At 27.7% G+C, this 26,472-nt stretch overlaps 1 protein-coding gene across 29 annotated transcripts in view; it reads left to right on the top strand.

The window, feature by feature from the left end:
• LOC107444895 (cell adhesion molecule Dscam1) overlaps nucleotides 1–26,472 on the top strand; it is a 143,955-nt gene that overhangs the window by 74,360 nt on the left and 43,123 nt on the right. The window contains exons 1-2 of one of the 29 annotated variants that reach the window (XM_043045065.2): nucleotides 386–725; nucleotides 1,789–2,079. The exons of 19 other annotated variants lie outside the window; for them this stretch is intronic. In XM_043045065.2, the coding sequence (XP_042900999.1) occupies nucleotides 647–725; nucleotides 1,789–2,079 (370 nt within the window). In that variant the 5' untranslated portion in view covers nucleotides 386–646. Of the gene's footprint in view, nucleotides 1–385; nucleotides 726–1,788; nucleotides 2,080–4,384; nucleotides 4,649–5,654; nucleotides 5,946–7,262; nucleotides 7,500–8,498; nucleotides 8,790–10,199; nucleotides 10,404–11,383; nucleotides 11,675–13,282; nucleotides 13,436–14,470; nucleotides 14,762–16,280; nucleotides 16,519–17,517; nucleotides 17,809–18,529; nucleotides 18,763–19,812; nucleotides 20,110–21,106; nucleotides 21,500–22,214; nucleotides 22,506–23,578; nucleotides 23,862–24,851; nucleotides 25,143–26,472 lie in introns of those variants that run through there. 9 more of the 29 variants (XM_016059153.3, XM_071178211.1, XM_071178210.1 and 6 more) reach the window with 9 other exon arrangements.

Here is a 26,472-nt window from a genome sequence, read left to right as displayed (position 1 = left end):
ATTTGTAAACCTCTCTTGATTCAAATTGTTTTATCACACAACATACGTTTTTGTTTCAAAATGAGTAAAAAATGTTTTTATTTCTGGATACAAAGTGTTTAATAAAGAATTTTAATGATTAGAATTCATTCTAAGTACAATTTTATTTATATTCTTAGACATTTTGCAATGATTTTTCCATATTTTAAGTTGATTACATTTCTAAAACTTGAATTTGAGAAATTACGTTACTCGACATAAAACAAAAGAAGTTTTTTTAATTTATATCCTATTTTATCCTATTTATATACATAATTTTTAATAAACTGGTATTGGTTGTAAATTGTGTCACTATGCGGCGCTACTATACTGCTTGGTACTCTTTATGTTTGCTTGGGATACGTTCATATTCTTGAAATTCATCATACCTTAGTAACTGAGTATTCGTAAATCGTCGATAAAGTTTATAAAAAGCTAGTCACTGTTATTATGCTTGTCACATTTCGGACGATAAACTTTTTTTGAGTCGAAACTTCAAAATCTCAACATATTCCAAAAATATATTGTCTCCATTTTATTTGTGATGCTGGTAGCAGCCGACTGATATTTCCCTTTACAAAAAAGGGTACATGTTACTCTTTTTAACAGAAATTCGTACATTTACAGAATGCATAGACTTAAAACAAACCAACAACGGTACAACTTTCATCTACTCTGTTTCTTCAATGTTTTTCTTTTCTGTTCTGGTAAGTTTACTTCATTCTGTAATTCTGTTTTGTCACTGAAAATTCTATAATTTATCTTTGTAATGATTTTGATAAATACGTGATGATTTTGATCAAATTATTTTCGTACTAATATATGATTCGTACGTGTCATAATTTGTTGAATTGTAAAAAATTATTAATTTTTTTTTCAAATGATTTTTCAAAAACTGAATTATTTTATTGATTCAATAAGGCAAATTCAAACTATACGTATATTGATTAGAATATTGTAATACTGTTATTGATTTAAAAAATGTATTTTCATGACTTTTTAAGAACGTCATTATTGCTGAAAAACATTAGTATTATTATTAATACTCTTTATTAAAATTATTAAGAGCTCCTTTTTCCTAATTTGATTTTGAGCATTACATTTTGCAAAAAAATTGGTCCTTTAATATTTTGAAGCTATATGAATTGTCATTAAAAAAGTATCCATACTCTTAATTCATAAGTGAATGGACAATCAAATCAGTATATTTTATTAAAATATTAAAATTCTATTCTCTTTTTAATTAATTCGAAATTGATCAACTTTTTCATTCAAAAAAATCATTAACATGCCCCTTAACATTTTCCTTTAATAAATATTTCCAAAATATTTTCACTTAAACAATAAAAAACAGTTACACTTTTTAACTACATTCTTTGAAATTCTTGAATGTATAATTAATTGATAAATTAGTTTCGTTGTTTACGAAGTTTTTTACTATGTAAGTTTTATGCAATACTCGTGATAATGACAAAAGAAAAATCGCGTAACATTTTTCATTTCGCTGTTAAGACTATGCCTTATGTTTTATATGCCAATTTTAATTCATAATTAAAAAATAATTTTGGTGATTTTAAGACTACCAAAATTAAACACTGCTGTTTTCTTGTGACGTTTAATATGAGTTTTTACTATGTACGTTTTATGCAATACCCGTGATTATCTTGAAAGAAAAATATTCTTCCTTTTGCTGTCAAGAACATAGCTTATGTTTTTGGATTGATATACCAAATTTAATTAACACATTAAAAATAATTTTGGCGATTTTAGGTTTAAGAGTGCCAAAATTAAACCCTATGCAGTTTTCTGGTGAACTTCAAATAGGCATGAGAACTGGCTTACTCTGCATCGTTAATGGTGGAGATTCTCCGTTTGAATTTGTTTGGCTTAAAGATGGTCACCTGATCAATGCAGGAGATTCCATTTCGATTGAAAAAATTAATGACTTCACCTCCATACTGAGCATCACAACCCTCGATGCTAGAAGCAATGGTAATTATACTTGTCGGGTATCGAATGCTGTTGGGTCTGATGAAAAATTCGATGTCTTAAACATGAAAGGTCAGTACATTTAGTTGTGTCGTGTCATGTATGTTTGTTGGTCAGCAGATGTATTTTTCCTTGTTTTATTTCAAAGCAGTATGTTTTATTTATTGTTCTTTAAATAGAAATTCTTTTTACAAAACTTTTACTTTTTGTTGTGTCGTACATAAATATTTCTTGTTTCGTTTCGTATGTTTAATAATGTTTTTGTGTATTTGAAAGAAATTTTTCCGTGTTAATAAATATTTTTCTGATGTTTGCTTTTGAATGTGTTGTTTTCAATAGAAACTGTCACAGGCGCGTGGCAGAGCAGTCAGCATGCGTGACTGTGAAGCCAATGGTTGCGGGTTCGAATTCTGTTCTGGGCATGGATGTTTCTCTCAGTGTGTTGTTCTCTATTGTGTGATGGGTGAATGTGGCCCACCCTATGAACGGGTATGTGTGGCGTGGGTAATGTTGCTCGCCTCCGTGACTTAGGTTCACAGGTGCCCTCTGGGTAACGTTAAATGAGCAACATTTCAGGCATCTTCCAAGGTTAAGAACGAAAGTTCAGTACCTGCCGTAGAAAAAAAATAACCAATAGAAATTGATGTGTTATCGTCATAATATGGTCACTCTAACATGAATCCCTCTTCTTTTATTGTTTTTAAATGTGTCATTTCATTTCAATGTTGCTTTCAATAGAAATTAAGGGGTTATGTCTTAATGTAGTCATAGTCACTCTAATATGAATCTCATTTTTTTATCGTCATATGAATATTTTTTTAATTGCTCACAAAAACATTTTGGAATGCATGATACTAAAGTTCTAATTTTCCATTTATAATCAATACAAATTAGAAATCTGATGTATCCAAAACTCTTAAATTTATTTGTAATTTAGAGGAAACTAAAAAATTTTATTGTTGCTTAAAAAACATTTCTATGCATTTTTCGTCACTGTGTAGTACTACAATAAAAAAAAAGTTAAACATTCCCGCAGCAGCCCGTTGTGGGCCAGGGAGTCATGAAGGACTATGCTGCACAATTCCGTGACCATCGGCATGATTATGGCAACGTGGTCAGCGCTGCGCACAAACTGCCTTTTTCCCCCAGACAAGCTGCTACCCATCCATCTGAAGCTGGGCGGATTTCAAGTTGCTACTCGGGGTCGAACCCCAATTCTTCACAATGACAGCCCAGTACCTTAACCGCTGAGGCATCGCGTCATTGTAGTACTACAATACTGTGTGTACGATTTTCGTCCCAATACAGTAAAACTATTATCTAAGTTGTAATTTATATTTAAGTTCTTCCGTAATGTTTAAGAAAATTGATTACACGAGGGAAGGAAAAAAATTCATTTATGTAAGTACTTGATCTAGTACTATTTCATAAAGAACGTACAGGTTTATATACGTACACATTCACGTGTCTGCTCCTGCAAAAGTAACACTTAAAACAAAAAGAACATGTGACCTTAACGTATTGCATCATAAACTGACATGTATCATTTGCCTTCTTCCTACCATAACCTACGTATCAGAGAAGTGAAGAGACACTTGGTTTTTACTTTGGAGAATTTAAAAACATCTTGGTTAGGAATACATTGTCAAATTGCAAAAAACTGTAATTTGTTGACAGAAACCAATTGGAGATTTAAAATCGGTGACGCAAAAATATATGAGACGTCATGCAACCAACAAAATTGTTTCTGAATGTATTTATTCTATTTATCTTTCATTCGCTACACTTTTTTCTAAATTATTGTTTGCATCATCACAGGTATTTCCAATTCTCTTTTTTTTTTCAAATATTGTGATTCATATTTTCTCTGTTGCACATTAATCTCCTATGCGTGTTGTTATACTCATAATAACATTATTATTAATATGAATCACTTTACGTCTTATTACTTAGTACGCAGTAATAAAATGACTCGCTTTAATTAATTAATAGTTTCCTTTATTTATTTTAACAAACTAACAAATTTTCTACTTTTTTTAAGTTCTTAAGATTTGAATTTAATTAAGTACAGCATCAGAAAGAGTAAAAATAAATGTATGGAATTATCTTAATTTCAAACAGCCTCCCTCAAATTAGCTTTTTGTAAATTTTAAACTTTTCAAAATAAATAAATCTTTTAAAAAGGATTAAAAAAAAAGTATTTCCCTATTAAGAGTACATAAAAGATAAACATAAAATATCTGGCAATATAAAATACTGCCTTACACCAGATATTCTTTTTATATCTTAGATTTTACAAAAATTCAATGTTAGATTTTTTAAAACTGTTTTAATACTTTTATTTGCAGTTTCGGTCACTGTGTGGCGCTACAATACTATTCGCAAGTTTGTTCTTATGTACAAATAAGAAGCATTTCATTGTGGTAGTATTAATGCACGCGCCATTACTTCGCTGTGAAAGACACAAATTTTATTTGTCATTGCTATTGTAAATTTTCAATACACTTGCACTCATATCATCTTTATAAGAAAATTGTCACTAGCATAACGAAAACTTGAACAGGAAATTAAAATAAGAAGCTTGCCTAAATGGAAATGATCCTTGCTCTCATCCTTGCTAGCTGTTTTCTCCCCATATTCGGTAAGTTATAATTATCTTTTTTGATCTGTTTTGTCTTTAAATTATACGAAAAAGATTTATATTTCTATTCTGAAAAATGTGTGAAAGAATTTGACTTTCTTATTGGATAACTGTGTTACTTACACACGTAAGATAAGCTTAGAATAGGAAATAATTTTCAATTTTTACCATATTAAAATAAATACGATGCAAGTTAAGGCATTAATGTGTATACTAATGACTTTTCAAATCAATCAAAGCACAAGTAATAGTTTTGTAATATATTTAATGTAAGTGTACCTTTATTAATTTTAAAATCGATCAAAAATGGTTTTTATTACATTACATAGTAATGTGTGCATTGCAATAGTAATTGTATTGAATAGTAACATCCTTCCCTTTTTATTTTCCTCAAGCAAATCGCAAGTTTTTTTCAATACTGTCAGAAAAGAAGAAAATCTTAGAACTTTCTAATTATGAATTCGACAGAGACACAAGGTTTAAAAAAAATTCGTAAGTTAACATGTTCTGACTACCCTAGTTAATAAATAACTAAGAGTTAAATAGACATTTATTCAGCTCTCCTTTAAATTTAAGTGATTTGTTACTTTTTCTCCTCAATTCTGCAAATTAATCAGTCTATGAGATTATTTATAAATGATTTCTATCATTACATGAAATTGAATATAATCATCTTGATTGCAATTTGATTTATTCTAAAATTTAGATAAATTTTCAATACATGTTTTAAAATTATCAATGAATTCATTATTTTTTTTTTAAACATGGTTCTTAAGAAATTGAGAAAAAAAATTCTTTTGAAAATCCTGTTTGGATTTAGTGCTTAGTCATAGTAAAAATGTCTTCCTTTTTCTTTTGTAATGCTTAGAAAATGAAGTAACGATGATTCATGTGTTTGGACATTCATATATTTCAGTTCATTGTTATTTTGCAACTATATATTCATTTATGTTTCAACAAAATTAAATAAATGAAAGGACATTAATAAGATCTTTTCCCCGTTTAGGTTTAAGAATTCCTATAGTAGGTCCGATGCATTTTTCCAGTCAGCTTCAAATCGGCATGAGGACGAGTTTAATGTGTACAGTCATTGATGGAGACTCTCCTTTCGAGTTTCTTTGGTTTAAAGATGGTCGACAGCTCAGTCCGAAAGATTCTATTAAAATTGAAAAAGCAAATGATTTCACTTCATTTTTGACCATAACCACGCTTGACGTTGGAAGCATTGGAAATTACACGTGTCGGGCTTCAAACGCTGCTGGTTATGATGAAAAATACGATATATTAAATATGAAAGGTACGCTTAAAAAATATTTATTCATTTTAATTAAAAAAAAGTTTTGTTGTTTTATTTAATTTTTTAAAAAATTTTATATGGTTAATTTTTTTAATGACATTGCGTGTTTTTGTGTAAAATGTTTATTAATACTACATATTAAGTACACTTTATGTAATGTTATTTCTAAATGTGTTTTTCCAAACTTCTACTTACGATTTCCTACCCAATACATTAAAATATCTACATGTTGTAACACATGTTGTAACTACAGATGTTTTTCAAAGTGGTATTTTAAGATAAGCATTGTATTTTGGACAGAATGTACAAATTTATAAAGAGCCCATGGATTTATATGCGTACATATACAGGTGTCTGCTCTTTTAAAAATAACGCTAAAAACAAAAAATATGCGAACTTATCGTATTGCATCATAAACTGGAATGTCTCATTGCCTTCTTCCAAACATTCCCTACGTAGCAGAGAAGTGAATAAACACTTAATATTCACTTAAAAGAATTTGAAAATATCCTGGTTAGGAATACACTATTAAATTGCATAAAAACTGTAATTTGTAGACAGAAATATATAAGTATATAGATAGAATAAGATAGAATATATCAGACCTCATGCAACAGATAAAAAAATATTGTTCCTCAATATCTTCTATTTATATATTTTTTGCTACACTTTTTTTCTAAAAATCTATTGTTTGCATCATTACAGGTATTCCCATTTCGTTCTTTTAAGATTTTGTGATTCATATTTTCTCTGTTGTCCATTATTCTTTCATACATGTTGTTGCATTCACGATAACATCATCACAATTATCACGAATCACTTTACATCTAATTACTTTCAATCGGTAATAAAATAACTTGCATCCATTAAATAAATGTTACATTGATTAGCTTGTTTTAATAAACTGACAAATTTATCTACTTTTTTTAAGAGTTCTCTGGATTCAAATCAAATGGGATGCAACATCAGAAAAAGTGAAAATAAATATATGGAATTACCTAATATTCAAATCGATACCCTTAAATTAGTTTTTTGTATCTTTTAAATAAGGAATTAAATTATATTTCCCGGTTAAGAGTTCTTAAAAAATTAACACAGATCATCTGGTAATATTATATACTGCCTTATTCTAGACATTTTTTTTTCTAAAAATAAAATATCTTTAGAAATTAAAACTTTGAATCTTAGAATTTGCAAAAAACAAACTCGATGTTTGGTTTTCTAAAACTGTTTTAAAACTTTTATTTGCATTTTCAGTCACTGTGTGGCGCTACAATACTATTCGCAAGTTAGTTTGCTTTTATGTACAAATAAAAAGCATTTCATTGTGGTAGTATTAATGCACGCGCCATTACTTCGGTGTCGAAGATACAAATTATATTTGTCATTGTACTTAGCTATTGTAAATTTTAAATATACTTACACTCATATGATCTTTATAAAAAATTTTCACCAGTATAAAGAAAACTAGAACCGGGAGTTAAAATAAAGAGCTTGCCTAAATGGAAATGATTCTTGTTCTCATCCTTGCAAGTTGTTTTCTCCCCATATTCGGTAAGTTACAATTATCTTTTCTGATTTGTTTTTACATCTTAATTATTTGTAAAAGATTCATATTTCCATTCTGAGCATTGTGTGAAAGTATTTGATTTTTTGTAGGATAACTGTGTTACTTACACACGTAAGTTAAGCTTATATTAGGAAATAATATGTAATTTTTACTATGATAAATATTAAATACGATGCAAGTTAAGGATTCAATGTGTATACTAATGACTTTTCAAATTAATCAAAACACAAGTGTTAGTTTTGTAAGATATTTAATGTCGGTGTATCTTAATTGATTTTAAAATCGATGAAAAATAACCTTTATTACATTACATAGTAATGCTGGCAATGTAATGTATGCACTGTAATGTAAGCAATGTAACGTGTTTCAGTTTTTATTTTCCACATGCAAGCCGCGAGTTTCTTTCATCACTGTCAGAAATAAATTAAAACTTTTCTAATTAGGAATTCGAGAGATACATAAGTTTTTGAAAAAAATTCGTAAAGTTAACATTTTTTGACAACCCAAGTAATTTTATACTTCAAAATTAGAAAGACATTAATTTAGCTCATCTTTAACGTTAAGTGCTTTTTCTCCTCTCTATTGCAAATTTATCAGCCTGTAAGATTAATTATAAATGGTTTATGTAATTATATAATATTAAATATAATTATTTTTACTGCAAATTTGTTTATTTCAAAATGTAGATGAATTTTCAATACAAAATTTAAAATAATCAATGCATACATTTTTTTTTAAACATGGTTATTAGAAAACTGACTTAAAATCTTTCCTTTGAAAATCCTGTTTGGATTAAATTTTTTGGGGTCATAGTTGAAATTTTTTTATTTCTTATTGCTTGAAAAATTAGGTAGCGATGATTCGTGTGTTTGAGTATTCATTTGTTTTAGTTTATTCTAATTTTTCAAAATTTATATTTATTTATTGTTCACAATAAAATTAAATAAATAAAAGGAAATTAATAAGATCTCTTCTCCAATTAGGTTTAAGAATTCCTGTACTCGGTCCAATGCATTTTTCCAGCCAGCTACAAATCGGTATGAGGACGAGTATATTGTGTACAGTTATTGATGGAGACTCTCCTTTCGAGTTTCTTTGGCTTAAAGATGGTCGACAGCTCAATCCGAAAGATTCGATTAAAATTGAAAAAATAAACGATTTTACATCGGTTCTTACCATAACCACGCTTGACGTCGGAAACATTGGAAATTACACGTGCCGCGCCTCAAACGCTGCGGGATACGATGAAAAATACGATATATTAAACATGAAAGGTACGCATTAAAAATATTTAAATTTTTTACTGTAAAAAATTTTTTAGTTAAAAAAATTTTATTGTAAAAGTGTTCATTATAAAAATTTTATTGTAAAAATTTTTATTGTAAAAATTTTTGTTGCTTTCATAAATTTTTAAAAAAAATTTTGCAATATATCGTATATCGTAAATTTCTTTGCAAAAAAAATTTTTTTTTCTTCTGTAAATGAAATTGGGCATTTTTGTGTATAATTTTATATATCAAGTATACCTTTCGTATTTTTATTTCCAAAGGTGTTTTTCCAAACTTCGACTTAAGATTTACTTCCCTATACAGTAAAAATATTCTCTCTGCATGTAGTAATTTATTTTTAAAATCTTCTGTAATATTCAAGAAAATTGATATCACTGGGGAAAATTTTTTGTTGTTGCATTTATTAATCTAGAACCTGATTCACAGTTCAAATATAAAATTAACTTTGTTTCGACATTTTCAAAATGATATTTTTAGATTCTTTTTTTCTTGTCTGAATGTACAATTTTATACAGATCGTATAGGTTTACAGTACCATGTACAGTCTGCTCCTTTATAGCATCATAAACTGACATGTATCATAGCGTTTTTTCTACCACTCCCTACATAGCAGACAAGTGGAGGGACACTCTGTGTTCACTTTAGCGAATTTAAAGAATTTTCTGGTTTTGGATTCATTTTTAAATTGTTTAAAATCTGTAATTTGTAGAAAAATACCGATTGCAGATTTAAAATCATGGGTGCTGAAATATACAAGATCTCCTGCAACCGATTAAGAAAATTTGTGACTCTTATTATATCTGTTGCACAGTATTCTTCTATGCATGTTATTATACTCATTATAAAATCCAAATTATTATGAGTCTCTTTACATCGAAATATTTTCTGCCAGTAAAAAAAAATTTCGCATGTTTTAATAAAATGACAAATTTATCTACTTTTTTTAAAGTTCTCAGGATTCAAATCAAATGAGATGTAGAACCAGAAAAAAGTAAAAATAAATGTATGGAATTAGCTTACATTCAAATAACTACTCTTTAATTAGTTTCTTGTAGATTTTAAACTTACTAAAATATATCTATCTTTTAAATAAGAGAGTAAATTCTATTTCACGATTGAGAAAACTTAAAAAATGAACATAAATCATCTGGTAATATAAAATACTGCCTTATACTAAATATTATTTTTTTAATAAAGTAAAATGACTTTAGAAATTAGAGCCTTATATCTTGGAATTTGCAAAAACAAACTCGATGTTTGATTTTTTTTTAAACTATTGTAACACTTTTATTTGCATTTTCGGTCACTGTGTGGCGCTACAATACTATTCGCAAGTTAGTTTGCTCGTATGTACAAATAAAAAGCATTTCATTGTGGTAGTATTAAAGCACGCGCCATTACTTCGGTGTGGAAGATACAAATTATATTTGTCACTGCACTTAGCTGTTGTAGATTTTCAATATACTTGCTCTCATATGATCTTTAAAAAAATTATCACTAGCATAAAGAAAACTAGAACCGGAAGTTAAATCAGAGAGCTTGTCTAAATGGAAATGATTCTTGTTCTCATCCTTGCAAGTTGTTTTCTCCCCATATTCGGTAAGTTACAATTATCTGCTCTGATTTGTTTTTCCTTCTTAATTATTTTTGAAAGATCCATATTTCCATTCTGAAAAATGTGTGAAAGTATTTGACTTTTTTATTGGGTAAATGTGTTATTTACACAGGTAAGATAAGCTTAGAATAGGAAATAATTTTCAATTTTTACTATGATAAATATTAGATACAATGAAGTTAAAGGTTCAATGTGTATACTAAGGACTTTTCAAATCAATCAAAACACAAGTGATAGTTTTGCAATATAATTAATGTCGGTGTATCTTAATTAATTTTAAAATCTATGAAAAATAAGGTTTTATTACATTACATAGTAATGTATGTACTGTAGTGCAAGCAATGCAACGTGCTTTTTATTTTCCAATTGCAAGCTGCCAGATTCTATCATCATTGTCAGAAATAAATTACAAATTAGAACTTTTCTAATTAGGAATTCGATAGATACATAAGTTTTTGAATAAATTCGTAAAGGTAACATGTTCTGACAACCCAAGTAAATTTAAAACTTCAGAATTAGAAAGAAATTAATTTAGCTCAGCTTTAACTTTAAGTACTTCATTGCTTTTTCTCCTCTGTATTGCAAATTAATCAGCCTATAAGATTAATAACAAATGGTTTCTGTAATTACATGATATTAATTATAATTATTTTGATCGCAATTTTGTTTATTTTAAAATGTTGATACATTTTCTATACATAAACATAATTTCAATACAATAAAAATACTTAATAAATTCATAATTTTCTTTTAAAACATGGTTATTAAGAAACTGAGCAAAATCTTCCCTTTTTAAATCCCATTTGTATATATTGCTTTTAGATCATAATGGAAACGTCTTTTGAAAAGATGATTAGTGTGTTTGAATGTTCATTAATTTTAATTTTGCGGAATATTCATTTATTTATTATTCAACAGAATTAAATAAATAAAAGGAAATTAATAAGATCTTTTCCCCGTTTAGGTTTAAGAATTCCTATAGTCGGCCCCATGCAATTTTCCAGCCAGCTTCAAATCGGCATGAGGACGAGTTTAATGTGTACAGTCATTGATGGAGACTCTCCTTTCGAGTTTATTTGGTTTAAAGATGGTCGACAGCTCAATCCGAAAGATACGATTAAAATTGAAAAAATAAATGACTTTACATCTATTTTTACCATAACCAAGCTTGAAGTCGGAAATATTGGAAATTACACGTGCCGCGCCTCAAACGCTGCGGGATACGATGAAAAATACGATATATTAAACATGAAAGGTACGCTTTAAAAATATTTAACGTTTTTGCTGTAAAAAAAATTTTATTAAAAAAAATTTTATTGTAAAAATTTTTATTGTAAACATTTCATTGTAAAATTTTTTATTGTAAACATTTTTGTTGCTTTTATAAATTTTTAAAAAAAGTTTGCCATATATGGTATATCGTAATTTTTTTTGCAAAAATTTTATTAATATTTTTTTTACTGTTAATGAAATTGCGCATTTTTGTGAATAATTTGATAAATCAAGTATACCTTTCGTATTGTTATTTCCAAATGTGTTTTTACAAGCTTCTACTGAAGATTAACTTCTCAATACAGTAAAAATATTTTCTCTCCAGGTAGTAATTTATATTTAAAATTTTCTGTAATATTCAAGAAAATTGATATCACTGGGGAAAATTTTTTGTTGTTACATTTATTAATATAGAACCTGATTCTAGGTTCAAATATGAAATTATTTTTGTTTTGATATTTTCAAAATAATATTTTTTTTCTTTGTCTGAATGTACAACATATAAAGAGCGTATATATTTATATACGTACATGTACAGCCTGCTCATTTGAAAATAACACTAAAAAAACAATGAGATCTTAACATATCGCATCATAAGCTGACATGTATCATCGCCTTCTTCCTGCCATTCCCTACATAGCAGAGAAGTGAAGGGAGACTCAGTGTTCACTTAAGGAAATTTAAAAAATTTCTGGTTTGGAAAAATTGCTAAATTGTATAAAATCTGTAATTTGTAGGCAGAAGCCGATTTACAGATTTGAAATCGGCAGCTCGGAAATATTTAAGAGCTCCTGCAGCAGATAAAAAAAATTCTTCCTCAAATCATATTATTTATCTTTTATTTGACACACTTTTTTTTTTTCAAATTATCGTTGCATCATGACAGGTATTCCCAATTCATTTTTATAATTTTGTGATTCATATTATATCTGCTGCGCATTATTCATCTATGTTGCTATACTCATAATATGATCCGAATATTATGAGTAGCTTTATATCGAATTATTTTCATTCAGTAATAAAATTATTTTTCGCATTAATAATTTAAAAGTTATACTTATTCGCTTGTTTGAAAACTGACAAATTTATGTACTTTTTTAGAGCTCTCAATATTCAAATCAAATGAGAAGTAGCAAGTAAAAATAAATGCATGGAATTACCTTTTATTTAAATAACTACCCTTTAATTAGTTTCTTGTTGATTTTGAACTTACTAAAATAAATCTATCTTTTAAATAAGGAAGTAAGTTCTATTTCACTATTAGGAGAACTTAAAAAATGAAAATAAATCATCTGGTAATATAAAATACTGCCTTATACTAAGCATTTTTTTTAAAAAATAAAATAACTTTATTAATTAGAGCTTTGAATCTTAGAATTTGCAAAAACAAACTCGATGTTTGATTTTTTAAAGCTGTTTTAATGCTTTTATTTGCAGTTTCGATCACTGTGTGGCGCTACAATACTATTCGCAAGTTCGTTTGCTCGTATGTACAAATAAAAAGCGTTTCATTGTGGTAGTATTAATGCACGCGCCATTACTTCGGTGTGGTAGAGACAATTTATATTTATCATTGTACTTAGTTAGCTATTGTAAATTTTCAATATACTTACACTCATATGATCTTCATAAAAACTTGTCAGCAGTATAAAGAAAACTAGAGCCTTAAGTTGAAATAAAGAGCTTGCCTAAATGGAAATAATCCTTGTTCTCATCCTTGCAAACTGTTTTCACCCCATATTCGGTAAGTTATAATTATCTTTTCTGATTTGTTTTTCCTTCTTAATTATTTGAAAAAGATTTATCTGTCAATTCTGAACAATGTGTGAAAAGATTTGATTGTCTTATTGGATAGTTGTGCTACTTACACACATAAGATAAGCTTAGATTAGGGAATAATTGGTAATTTTTACCAAGATAAAATACAAATACGGTGCAAGACTTACTATGTATTCTATTGACTTTTCACACCAATCAAAACACAAATGATAGTTTTGTAATATAATTAATGTCGTGTATCTTAATTTTAAAATCGATGAATAATAGCTTTTGTTACATTGCATATATGATACATTGCATTGTAAAGTATGCACTGTAATGTAAGCAATGTAACGTGCTTTTTATTTTCCACTTGCAATCTACAATTTTTTTTTTCATTACTGTTAGAAAAGAAAGAAAAAAATAACTTTTCTAAGTATGAAGTCGAGAGATGCATAAATTGTATAAGAAATTCATAAAGTTAACATGCTCAACAACCCAAGTAAATTTAAAACTTCAGAATTAGAAAGACAATAATGTAGCTCGTCTTTAATTTTAATTACTTCATTGCTCTTTCTCTTCTCTATTGCAAATTAATCAGCCTATTAGATTAATAGTAAATGTTTTCTTTTATTATATAATATTAATTATAATTATTTTTATTGCGGTTTTGTTTATTCTAAAATTTCGATAGATTTTCTGTACATATACATATTTTCAATTCAATAAAAATAATCAATGGATTCATTATTTTCTTTTAAAACAGGTCAAAACAGGTCATTTTAGTCAAAATTTTCCCTTTCAAAATCCGTTTGGATTTAATGCTTATAGATCATAATGGAAATTTCTTTTTCCTCTTTTTTCTTTCTTTTTTATTGCTCAGAAAATAAAGTAAAGATGATTCCTGTGTTTGGGTGTTCATTTATTTCAGTTTATTGTAATTTTGCTATCTATATTTATTTATTATACAACAAAATTAAAAAAAATGAATGAAAATTAATAAAATAATTTCCCTATATAGGTTTAAGAATTCCTATAGTCGACCCGATGCAATTTTCCAGTCAGCTTCAAATCGGCATGAGGACGAGTTTAATGTGTACAGTCATTGATGGAGACTCTCCTTTTGAGTTTCTTTGGTTTAAAGATGGTCGACAGCTGAATCCGAAGGATTCGATTAAAATTGAAAAAATACATGACTTTACATCCATTCTTACCATAACCATGCTTGATGTTGAAAGCATTGGAAATTACACGTGTCGGGCATCAAACGCTGCTGGTTATGACGAGAAATACGATATATTAAATATGAAAGGTACGCTTTAAAATATTTAAAAAAATTTATTGTAAAAAGTTGTGTTGCTTTCTTAAATTTTTGTTGCTTTCATAAATCTTTTTAAAGAAATTTTGCAAAATAAGATTTTTTTCCTTTGTTTATGAAATTGCACATTTGTTGTAAAATGTTTAATAATTTTATAAATCTAGTATACTTTTCGTATTGTTATTTCTAAATCTCTTTTTTGAAGCTTCTACTTAAGATTTACTTCTCGATACAGTAATATCTCTCGATATTCTCTCTTCTCGATATTCTCTCTACATGTAGTAACTTACATTTAAAATCTTTTGTAACATTCAAGAATATTGATAACTATGGGGAAATTTTTTTGTTGTAGCATTTTTACTAGCGCTTGATCTAGAACCTGATTTAGGGTTCAAATATGAAATTAATTTTATCTGGAAGGCTACAGATGTTTTTTTTAAATGATATTTTTAAATTAGTTTATATTTTTGACAGAATGTAAAAGTTTATCAAGAGCGTATAGATTTATAAATGTACATATACAAGTGCCCTCTCTTTTTTAAAATAACACTTAAAACAAAAAATATGCGTGTCACCTGATATCGCATTTTGAACTGAGATGTATCATCACCTTCTGCCTACCATGCCCTACAAAGCTGAGAAGTGGAGGAACACTTAGTATTCCCTTTAGTGAATTTAGAAATATCATACTTAGGAATGCATTGTTAAATTGCAGAAAAACTGTGATTTTTTAGGCAGAAAGCAACTGCAGATTTGAAATCGGAGACGCAAAAAGATATATAAAACTTCATGCAATAGATAAAAAGAATTGTTCTTCAATGTCTTCTATTTATCTTTTTTTCGCTGCAAATTTTTTTCTAAAAATCTATTGTTTGCATCATTACAGGTATTCCCAATTCATTCTTTTAAGATGTTAAGATTCATATTTTCTCTGTTGCATATTATTTTTCCATGCATGTTGTTGCATTCACGATAACATCATAATTATTATGAATAACTTTACATCTGATTACTTACCATCTACAATAGAATGACTCGCATCAATTAAGTAAAAGTTACATTTATTTGCTTGTTTTAATAAACTGACAAATTTATCTACTTTATTTTAGAGTCCACAGGATTCAAATCAAATGCGATGCAGCATCAGAAAAAGTAAAAATAAATATATGGAATTACCTTATATTCAAATCAATGCCCTTTAATTAGTTTTTTGTATACTTACTAAAATAAATTTGTCTTTTAAATACGGAATTAAATTATATTTCCCGATTAAGAGTACTTAAAAAATGAACGAAGATCATCTGGTAATATTAAATATTGCCTTATGCTAGAAAAAAAATTTTCGAATAATAAAATATCTTTAGATATTAAAACTTTGAATCTTAGAATTTGCGAAAACAAACTCGATATTTGATTTTCTAAAACTGTTTTGATACTTTTATTTGCATTTTTGGTCACTGTGTGGCGCTACAATACTATTCGCAAGTTAGTTTGCCTTTATGTACAAATAAAAGGCATTTCATTGTGGTAGTACTAATGCACGCGCCATTACTTCGGTGTGGAAGATACAAATTATATTTGTCACTGCACTTAGCTATTGTAGATTTTCAATATACTTACACTCATATGATCTTTACAAAAACTTGTCAGCAGTATAAAGAAAACTAGAACCGGAAGTTAAACTCAAGGGCTTGCCTAAATGGAAATGATCCTTGTTCTCATCCTTGCAAGTTGTTTTCTCCCCATATTCGGTAAGTTACAATTATCTTTTCTGAGTTTTTTTCTATCTTAATTAGTCGAAAAAGATTTATATTTCCACTCTGAACAATATTTGAAAGAATTTGACTTTCTTGTTAGATAACTGTATTACTTACTCACGTAAAATAAGCTTAGATTAGGGAATAATTTGTAATTTTTACCTAGATAAATATGAAATACGATGCAAGTTAAAGATTCAAAGTGAACACTAATGACTTTACAAATCAATCAAAACACAAGTGATAGTTTTTTAATGTAATTAATGTAGGTGTATCTTAATTACTTTTAAAATCGATCAAAAATAGCTTTTGTACATTGCGTAATGATGAATGCTTTGTAATAGTAATAGTATTGCACAGTAACTTGCTTCACTTTTTATGTTCCTAATGCAAATTGTTTCCTTCATCGCTGTCAGAAAAGAAAGAAATTTAGAACTTTTCTAATTATGAATTCGATAGGGATTTCGTTAAAATTCGTTAAATTAACATGTTTTGACTGCCCAAGTTAATTTAAAACATCAAAGTTAAAGAGACATTAATTTTGCTGATCTTTAACTTCAAGTTATTCGTTACTTTTTCCCTTCACATCTGCAAATTAATCAGCCTATAAGATTAATTATAAAGGGTTTTTGTAATTACTTGATATTAATTATAATTATTTTGACTGCAATTTATTTATTCTAGCATGTAGATAAATTTTCGATACATATTTTAAAATAATCAATAAATTCATTATTTTCTTTTAAAACATGCTTATTAGTAAAATGAGGCAAAATTGTCCTTTTGAAAATCCTATTTGGATTTAGTGCTTGGTCATAGTGGAAATTTCTTTCTTTTTATTTTTTATTGCTTAGAAAATAAAGTAAAGATGATTCGTATGCTTGGGTGTTCATTTATTTCAGTTTATTGTAATTTTGCGGAATATTTATTTATTTATTGTTCAACAAAATTAAATAAAAGAAAGGAAATTAATAAGATCTCTTCCCCATTTAGGTTTACGAATTCCTATAGTCGGCCCCATGCATTTTTCCAGCCAGCTTCAAATTGGCATGAGGACTAATTTAATGTGTACAGTTATTGATGGAGACTCTCCTTTCGAGTTTCTTTGGCTTAAAGATGGTCGACAACTCAATCCGAAGGATTCGATTAAAATTGAAAAATTAAACGACTTTACATCCATTTTGACCATAACCACACTTGATGTAGGCAGCGTTGGTAATTACACATGTCGGGCATCAAATACTGCGGGCTATGATGAAAAGTACGAGATATTAAATATGAAAGGTAAGTTTTAAATGTTATATTGCTATTTTTCACTGCATTTTATATTTTGAGTTTCAAACATTTTTTTCCCTATTTTCTACCATTAAGTTACTCTTTTTCTATTCTTATAATCATTTCAATTATAGTTTAGTATTTTGAGTTATTGTAAATATTTGTAATAAATGGGTATTATTTCTTGTTTACTGTATTAATGTGTGAGCTATAGTCTGTGCTTATAAAAAAAGTAATTTCTTTTCTTTTTCTTATTAATCTGGCATCGTTTCTACTTCAAAAATGGCTACTACTTATGTAAAATCTTAAAATCTAAGAACTTAAACCTTTTAAGCATTTTGCATATGCAACAGCATGTTCATCGCATATGCAAGATCAGATCATAAATAACATAAATTTGTAGAAAATTCATTTACTTTGCTTCAAATAGTAATATATTTGAAAATTAGTAGTTTTGTGTAATAGCTTATTAAAACATTCTTTTAGTATTGTGGTGAGTATTTTTGTTCATACACTCAATAATAAATCAACTAAGCAATTATAAAAACAAATTTAAAAACTATGTTGTTTCATATTATTTTAAGTAATTAAAAAAAGAAACTTCCTGGATAAAAAAAAATAGAATTTATTATGTACATAAAAACAGAAAAATTCCTAGTCGTTTTTTTAAATATCATGCCATTTTAAATAATACTTTTTAATGCGATATTCGTCACTGTGTGGCGCTGTTATACCGTTAGCATACCTTCCAGCACAGGCTTCATAAAACGAGAATGATTCACTTGGTTGAAAAATACTAATATGGCTTGCTTCAAAATGTGCATCTGAAATTTTGCTATTTCGTTGCTAATAAGCTATATTATATTTTAAGATAGTTCATAATTTTCACGCGAATTAGGGATTCATCCAGGATGAGGACGCTATTTATTCTAATCATTGCTAACAGTTTTATCCTCTGTCACAGTAAGTACTCTCTTTCTCTTATTTATATTTCACGCACAATTATTATCTTATAAAAAAGTTTAACCCCTCCGTGAATCTTTTCATAAATATTTGACAGGCATGATTATGCATAAGACAAACATGTTTGTGAAAATAGGTAAATATTGATAGAGACGTAATTTAAATTTGAATAATCATGAAATTAGTTTGAAACGTCTTTTAAAGGCAAAAAATGATTTTAAGTTGAAATGATTATTAAAAATAAATTTTTATTCATTAAAATCTCTAGAAATAAGCATTTTTTTCTGTATCACTGTCGTTTGTAAGAGATTTTCATACCTTCCTAGGATTTCAGAGACCCTTTTTCCCAGATATAACGAAGGTATATAATTAATATTCTAATAAAGTAGAATTAAAATAGTTTAGTTCATCACTACTAATAGATAAAATATATAAAAGATATTAATATATAAAATTAATATATAAGAGATCAGATATACAAATTTTCATGTTCCAAATTTCTGAGGAAAGTTTTAAAAAATTATGTTTGACATAATGTCTGATATATATCACTACTACTGAAAAAATGATTTCGCATAATTTTCAAGTGATGAAGAGTATAGAGAATAAATATGTTTTGAAATTTTTTTTAGGTTTTCAACACTTTCTATTAACCTTAAAACATATGAATGCAAATCAGTGCCTTCAATTTCTTTTTAGTGTGTAAACGTGTGCATAGTTTTAGTGAGAATCAGATTTAATGCTTTTGATGTGAGCTTTAACTTTCTCTCTTACCAAGTCCTACTCTGTTTATAAAAATCTGTTTCACTTCCAAATAAATTAGTTTTCATCGTAATATTTAAAAGAATAATAACAATTAATTTCGGATAAGGAATGCTTTTATCTTGAAATAAGTAACAGTTATTTTTTCCGTGCTCCGTGCTTCTGTTTGATAATGATGTTGTTTTAATTGTATGTATCTATTGTAAATTATTTAATTTTTTTACACAAGTATTTTAGTACAAAATTCGTCACTAGAAAAGTAACTATTTTTTCCTTCTAAATTTTCAGTATCAGGTTCGAATCCCCCGGTCATTAAACCATTTCAGTTTTCTGGGGATCTTCAACAAGGCGTAAGAATAGCCATCGCTTGCACACTCATTAAGGGGGATCCACCCTTCCGATTCGAATGGTATAAAGACCTTCACCTTCTCCAAAACAATGAGAAGATTTCGGTTAAAAATTTCGATGAATTCACATCGATTCTAACACTCAAATATCTAGATTCTGAAAGCAGCGGAAATTATACATGCCGTGCGATTAGCAACGCTGGATCTGATCAAAAATCTGACTCGCTCAGAATAAATGGTAAGCATTTTACTCATTCCACTTTCAGTCATTAAGAATAAAAATGAAGACATTTATTTTGCCATTTTATTTTCAAAAGAAACCAATTAAAACTGCAAAATATGTTTTTGTGTGACGTGATTCATTCCAAAATTGTTCTATGCTGATCATTGTGATTACATTTGAAGTGAAATAATTTGTAAACTGTATATTAAAATTTGTTTTTGCATTTTTTTTTTCCATTTTTGAATTGACTCTTACATTTACTTCTGCTTCCGTTGGAATTCATTCTTACCACTTCAGCTAAATTGATTATTAAAATTCGAAACAGAATTTTTTAAACTGAATTTCCTTTTTCAAAAGAAAGAGATTATTTTGGGTAACGTAATTTTAAAAATTTTCCATATTTTTTGTCGATAGGTTACATTGTTTTACGATCATTGGTGCAAATTTGTTCTCTAAGGAACACATCTTCACAGTAAACAGTCATAAAATGAGGGAAATTAAAAGATTCTTTAATATGTGCATTAAAAAAACATTCTTTTGATATTTAAGAAGGTTATTTTGCATTTTGAGTTACAAATGATGATGAATGCGACAGTCATATTTTTCGTCTTCAAATGTGTAGCTTAAATTGTGTATTTTTTATACTTATAGATCCAAAACCTTAATATTTTAAGGTATAATAGAATGTCGAGTTTTGATATTATTTTAATGTCTTACATACAAAAATATTTTTGTTTATTAATTTTAGTTTGATGTGTATTGTTATATTAGAATATTCCATAATTATTCATAACTATAAGGTATTCTCTTAGAATGCCTATTTGTGAACTATATTTTCTGCACCTTCGATTTCCTTTCGTTGTATTACTGTAGAATGGGTTGTATTCGACTTGCAAAATTTAATTTATTTGTTTCACTTAATTTCTGCATTATGTAAAACAAGATGTTTCAAATTATAGAATAAACTGCGATTCGGTGCAACTTTTGTCACTGTGTGGCGCTAGTATACTGTAATTCACTCGCAGCGTTTGTGTCAGATTAGTATCAAATGTTTTGTCCGGTTACAGCTCTCCATTTGAAAACAATTCTTTATCATTGAAAAAGTAAAAAGTGTAAGATTTAGTTTTAGTTATTTATCTAAACTATAACGAAATTATTAGTTAATCGAGCGATTAATCACTACGAAACCCTAGTTTTAAGAACTTGATGTATTTAATCGATGTGTAACTAGCATATCTGCTATTTCCATCTTTCCTTCATTGTGCATTCTATTGTTGCCTGATGGTATACATTTTTCAGCAATTGTAGTAAGTGAATGTGCTCATGATGCATAGATTTCCTATAGAGCAGCTCAAAAGTAGTTTTTTTCTTATCTTCCTCTCAAGCTTCTTACTTTTCACAGAAGGTAAGTTCTTCATTAAAACTCCTGTGTTTTGAATGTATTTCATTTTCAAACGTAGTTTAGAATAGTAGTTTAAGAATTTTAAATGCAATATCTACTTATTTATCTCTAGTTATATTTAGTAAACACTTTTAAACTTAAATTGCGTATTTATTCTTAAACTGAATGGATGAACTATTTTGGCGGCACTTAATGTGCCATTGTCCATTTCTTTTTTACTATTTGTTTTCTATAAATCATAGATCATGTACAATAGTATTACATTCTTTCTTTAAAATAAACGTTTTGTTTTTAAAGTAGTTCTTTGATATATATTATGAATGTGACAGGCGGTATAGTTTTGACTTGTTAATTTTATAATTTAAATATTATTGATTGTACTAACCTTAAACCATTTGTTTATTTCTCTTTGTTACTGGATTCGATAATGCTTGCTTCTATATATACATTGCTATCTATATTTTTTTTAAATTTAGTGTTGGTATCTTCCATTGGGAAAGAAAAACATTTAAAAAAAAATTTTAGTATTTTTTATTAAATTGAGAACTTCTCTTTTCTACCCTTTGACACCCTTAGACCTAATAAAGGGTGTACACATTTATCATAAGTTTTTCTGTCAATTAATAAACGATTCGTTTATTTTGTGTTACATATTCAATTTTCTTTGAATGACGTAGCAAGTTAGTAAGATATTTATTTATTTATTTTGCGTGTATAGGTGGAAGAGCTCCAGTGATCAAAGGATTTCACTTCACCGGCGATGTAAGGGAAGGATTGAGGATTGCGGTCATGTGCACCGTCATCGATGGAGATCCTCCTTTTCAATTTGAGTGGTACAAAGATGACCACCCACTCCAAAACAATGAGAAGATTCTAATTAAATCTATCGACGAGTTCACTTCTTTTCTCAATCTCAAACATTTAGATTCTGAAAGCAACGGCAATTACACGTGTCGCGCGATCAATAGCGCCGGATCAGATCAAAAATCCGATTCACTTAAAATGAATGGTGAGTAATACATTCAGGTGTAAAAAAATATTCTCGTATAGTGTGATAATATATATCGTATAGTGTGGTAATATATCTCGTATAGTGTAAGAATATATCTCGTCTAAAAATATATCGTGTATTCTTCATTCATAATTGTTTAGTTTGGTTTTTTTTAAATTAATGAGAAAATATTATTCTTCAGCTGCTATCTCTGAAGTTTTCGATTAACTGTTATGCTGAAATACCCAATTTATGCATTTATTTTCACAAGATATATATATATATATATATATACACTCATAATTTTTTTTTGCTAATGAATTTATCGCAATCTCTTATTATGTATTGAATAATATTCGTGGTATTATTAACTAATGTATTTGCAAAACTAATGTATTGCAAAACGATTAAGTTGCGTTGAATTTGTTTTAAAAAGGGTATTCATGTTCACTTCACATTTTCTTTCTCAGATGTATGTATTAAATATGTGTAATAACTGAATATTTGCAGATGATTGATTGAATGATATGATTAAATATTAACAAACTACTTTTTACTCATTAGTTCTCACTTTCTTTTTTGTTATGTTGGACGACTCTAAAAATATTTCACAAAAATGATTCTTTTTTTATTAATTACTTTTAGGTATGCGTTAATTAATATCATTAACAGATTATATTCAGCGTTTCAGTCTAGTTCCATCAGTCGTAATGTCTGAAATGATCTATACCGAATAAGTTGTTTGAATTTGTTGCGAATCTCATTTGTTGAGAATCTTACTATTTTTTTCTTTTTTAACTGGTTATTGATATTTTCCGTCACTCTTTAAATTTTTTTTTTAATTTTTTGACTGTCATAGACCGAGTATCAAACTAGATATTTTTTTTCTTAATTTTTCAGTTAATTTTATGGGCATTTAATGATGGCGTGAAAACCATTAATGAAAAATTGTGCATAAATACTGTTAGATGACGAAGTAATAAATTTGATAAAGCGAGACGGTTAAATCATTTTTCAAATTTATGAACTGCATTTTGATTTATTCAGTCTGATTTACGTCGCTGTGTGGCGCTACTATACTGTATGTCACTGTTCTTTGAGTTCGTGTGCGAGTTGCTCTCTGTTTGTATTATCACTTACATTCCTTTTTACATGAAACACCTTTTAATAGTGGTATTTTAAACTTCTATTTCATGCTATACAACAATAGCTTGAATCGTCATAACTCTGCATTGTAGGATAAATAGATGAGTATCGTATTTCTATTCTAAAATATTGCAGACAATTGCTGTATCATGCAATTATCTTCTACATATCAATTAAGGGAGATTTTTCTTTTGCTCTTCATCTCAAGATGTTTCCTCTTCATCCAAGGTAAGTTTAAATTCTGACTGTAATTGTGTTTTCACTGCATGGTACTTTTGATTCTGAGAATATTTGCTGTCTTACAACTGCTGCAAAAGTTTTGCTATTAGTTTTACCTATTTCTTACATTAAAATTTCATATGGCATTGATAAAATAATACGCTGAAACACCTGATGTAGAAATTAAATTTATTTCAGTTTATAGGTTTATTCATTTGAAATATGTTTACTCATTATAAAACAATAACTAATTAAATATTCGGTATTTCAGGATCAAACATTTTGTAGATAATGTAAAGTCTTAAGCCTTTCGCCATTAAATATTTTGTAAGAAAATTATTATTATTTGAAAAAAAAATCTTATGGATTTTTTTTAATTAGATTTTGTTTTGAGTTTCAACAATCACTGCTTTTCTGTTCAACATTATTTTTACCTGTATCCATCACAAAATCAATTTTTTTTATTAGAAAATAACTTTTTCTTCTAACTGGTAATTTTTCAAATTTATTTATGAATGTTACAGAAATACTTAATTCTATAATATTAAATAACTATTTTTTAATTAAAAGCCTCCATTTACGTTTTAGAATTTAATAAGAACTATTATTAATTTCTATCATAACGAAAAAGCTAAGTTTATTTATGTGACAATAATTTCACACGGGAATAATAATATCCATCACCTAATTTTATTTTTTTTATCTTTAAGAAAAATTATTATAGTTTCATCGTATAAATTGAATTTTGCTTCTGTAAATTGATTAAAAATTGTAAAAAAAATATGCTTCTTAAAAATATTTAATGTTCTTTCATGATAATAAAACTAGATTACTGCTTTTATATTTTTTCAGCAGTTTAAATAATTGCTTTTTAATCATAATTTGTTTGTTTGTTGCTTGTTTGACTTTCTTTAGGTCTGTTGAGACAGCAACGTTATTAATACGGTAGTCAGATTTCGTAACTGAATAAATAATATATAAAAATTATTTTGTTTTTAGGTTTAAGAGCACCGAAAATTGGTGCAATGAATTTTTCTGGTGGTCTTCAAGTTGGCATGAGGACGAGTTTGATGTGTACAGTAATTGATGGTACGCCACCTTTCGAGTTTTTTTGGTTCCAAGACGGTCAACCACTCGATGCAAAAGATTCTGTTTCGATCACGAAATTTAATGATTATTCTTCTATTTTAACCATTTCAACGCTGAATGTTAGAAACAATGGTAACTACACTTGTCGGGCATCCAATAGTGTTGGACATGATGAAAAGTACGATGTTTTAAATATGAAAGGTAAACTGTTTTTATGACTTATGTAACGAAACAAGCGAAAACTGTTCACTTCTGTATAATATTGTTAGTTAACTATTCTGTACAAATTGTTCTATAAATATATATAAACTGTTCATATATTGAATTTCAATATTATATTGCACTAAGTTAGTTTAGCAAAATCTTTGCTTTCTGAATGTGTTTATAATTATTAAAATAAATATTTTCTTTAAAGGCCATTAATTACTGAACTAGAATCACAGTAAACATGTTTACTTTTTATTATTTTGACTACATCTCATACGGTACCGTTTCATAAATTTATAGTGAATATCTGTAATTTCGTTTCATTCACAGATAATCTACTCGAGTTTTTTGATTAGTGATTTTTATTAAGAAAATTTCCATTACTTAATATTGTCTCCACTTATTTAAAATACTAATAAGCAAAAAGAATCTGATCCTATATTATATTATTGTTTACCAATATGTTATGCTGTGAAATCGTTCCTAAAATACTGCATGTGGTTAAATTTACTATTCCTTGCTCAAAGCAGCAACTAATTTTGATTTTGAATGAAAAAGCGTTTTTAGATAGTATGATAATATGACAAAACTAATTTGTTGAATTTTAAATGTTTCTTCCTTACAGTCTGTTCATTTTTTCTTTACAGCCACTTCGTTTTAAATATTTCTTCTTTACAGCCTGTTCATTTTAATAGTTTTGTTCTTTGTGAGATGTAGGTATGAGACTTTTCTGGTACAGTGACGATTCGAGTGGTACTTCAAAATGGTTTTCGATCATTATATCTCCATACTTTGAAAGCAATGATAACTGCACGTTTCGCGATCTATATCACTTAAAATAAAAGGTAAAAGGACTATTGTAACTCCAATTTACTTTTATTCAAGTTTCATTTTTTTAATGTAAACTGTATGAACGTTTATATTCTTCAAACGTTAAAAACGAATATGAAATAGAATTTGTAAAAATAACAATACAATCGTTCACTTATACTTTCTCTGAAACATAACTTCGTTTTATAACAACTTATTTGCATTATATGTTAGAAAAGGACTGTTTTATATTCTATGAAAGATTCTTATATTTTGGAGAATTGTGGTGAATATGATTTTAATAGTTTATTGCCATTTAATTTTTTTATTATTTCTTTAAGAGATGCAATAACATGTTTTCAATTATAGTCAAATGAAATAAGATGTTTTTTAGAAGACAAAATTAATTCTGCGGCAATAAGTTTTGTAAAACTTATTGTTGTCTCAGCTTATCAATTTTTAAAATAATGAATGCTTCCAGTGTTTGCATATTTAATTTAATGTAACCCTTGCA

The sequence above is a fragment of the Parasteatoda tepidariorum genome, chromosome 3, assembly GCF_043381705.1.
Source record: "Parasteatoda tepidariorum isolate YZ-2023 chromosome 3, CAS_Ptep_4.0, whole genome shotgun sequence".
NCBI lineage: Eukaryota > Metazoa > Arthropoda > Arachnida > Araneae > Theridiidae > Parasteatoda > Parasteatoda tepidariorum.
Note: the sequence above shows the minus strand (reverse complement) of the source record. Positions and strands in the feature narration are given on the sequence as shown.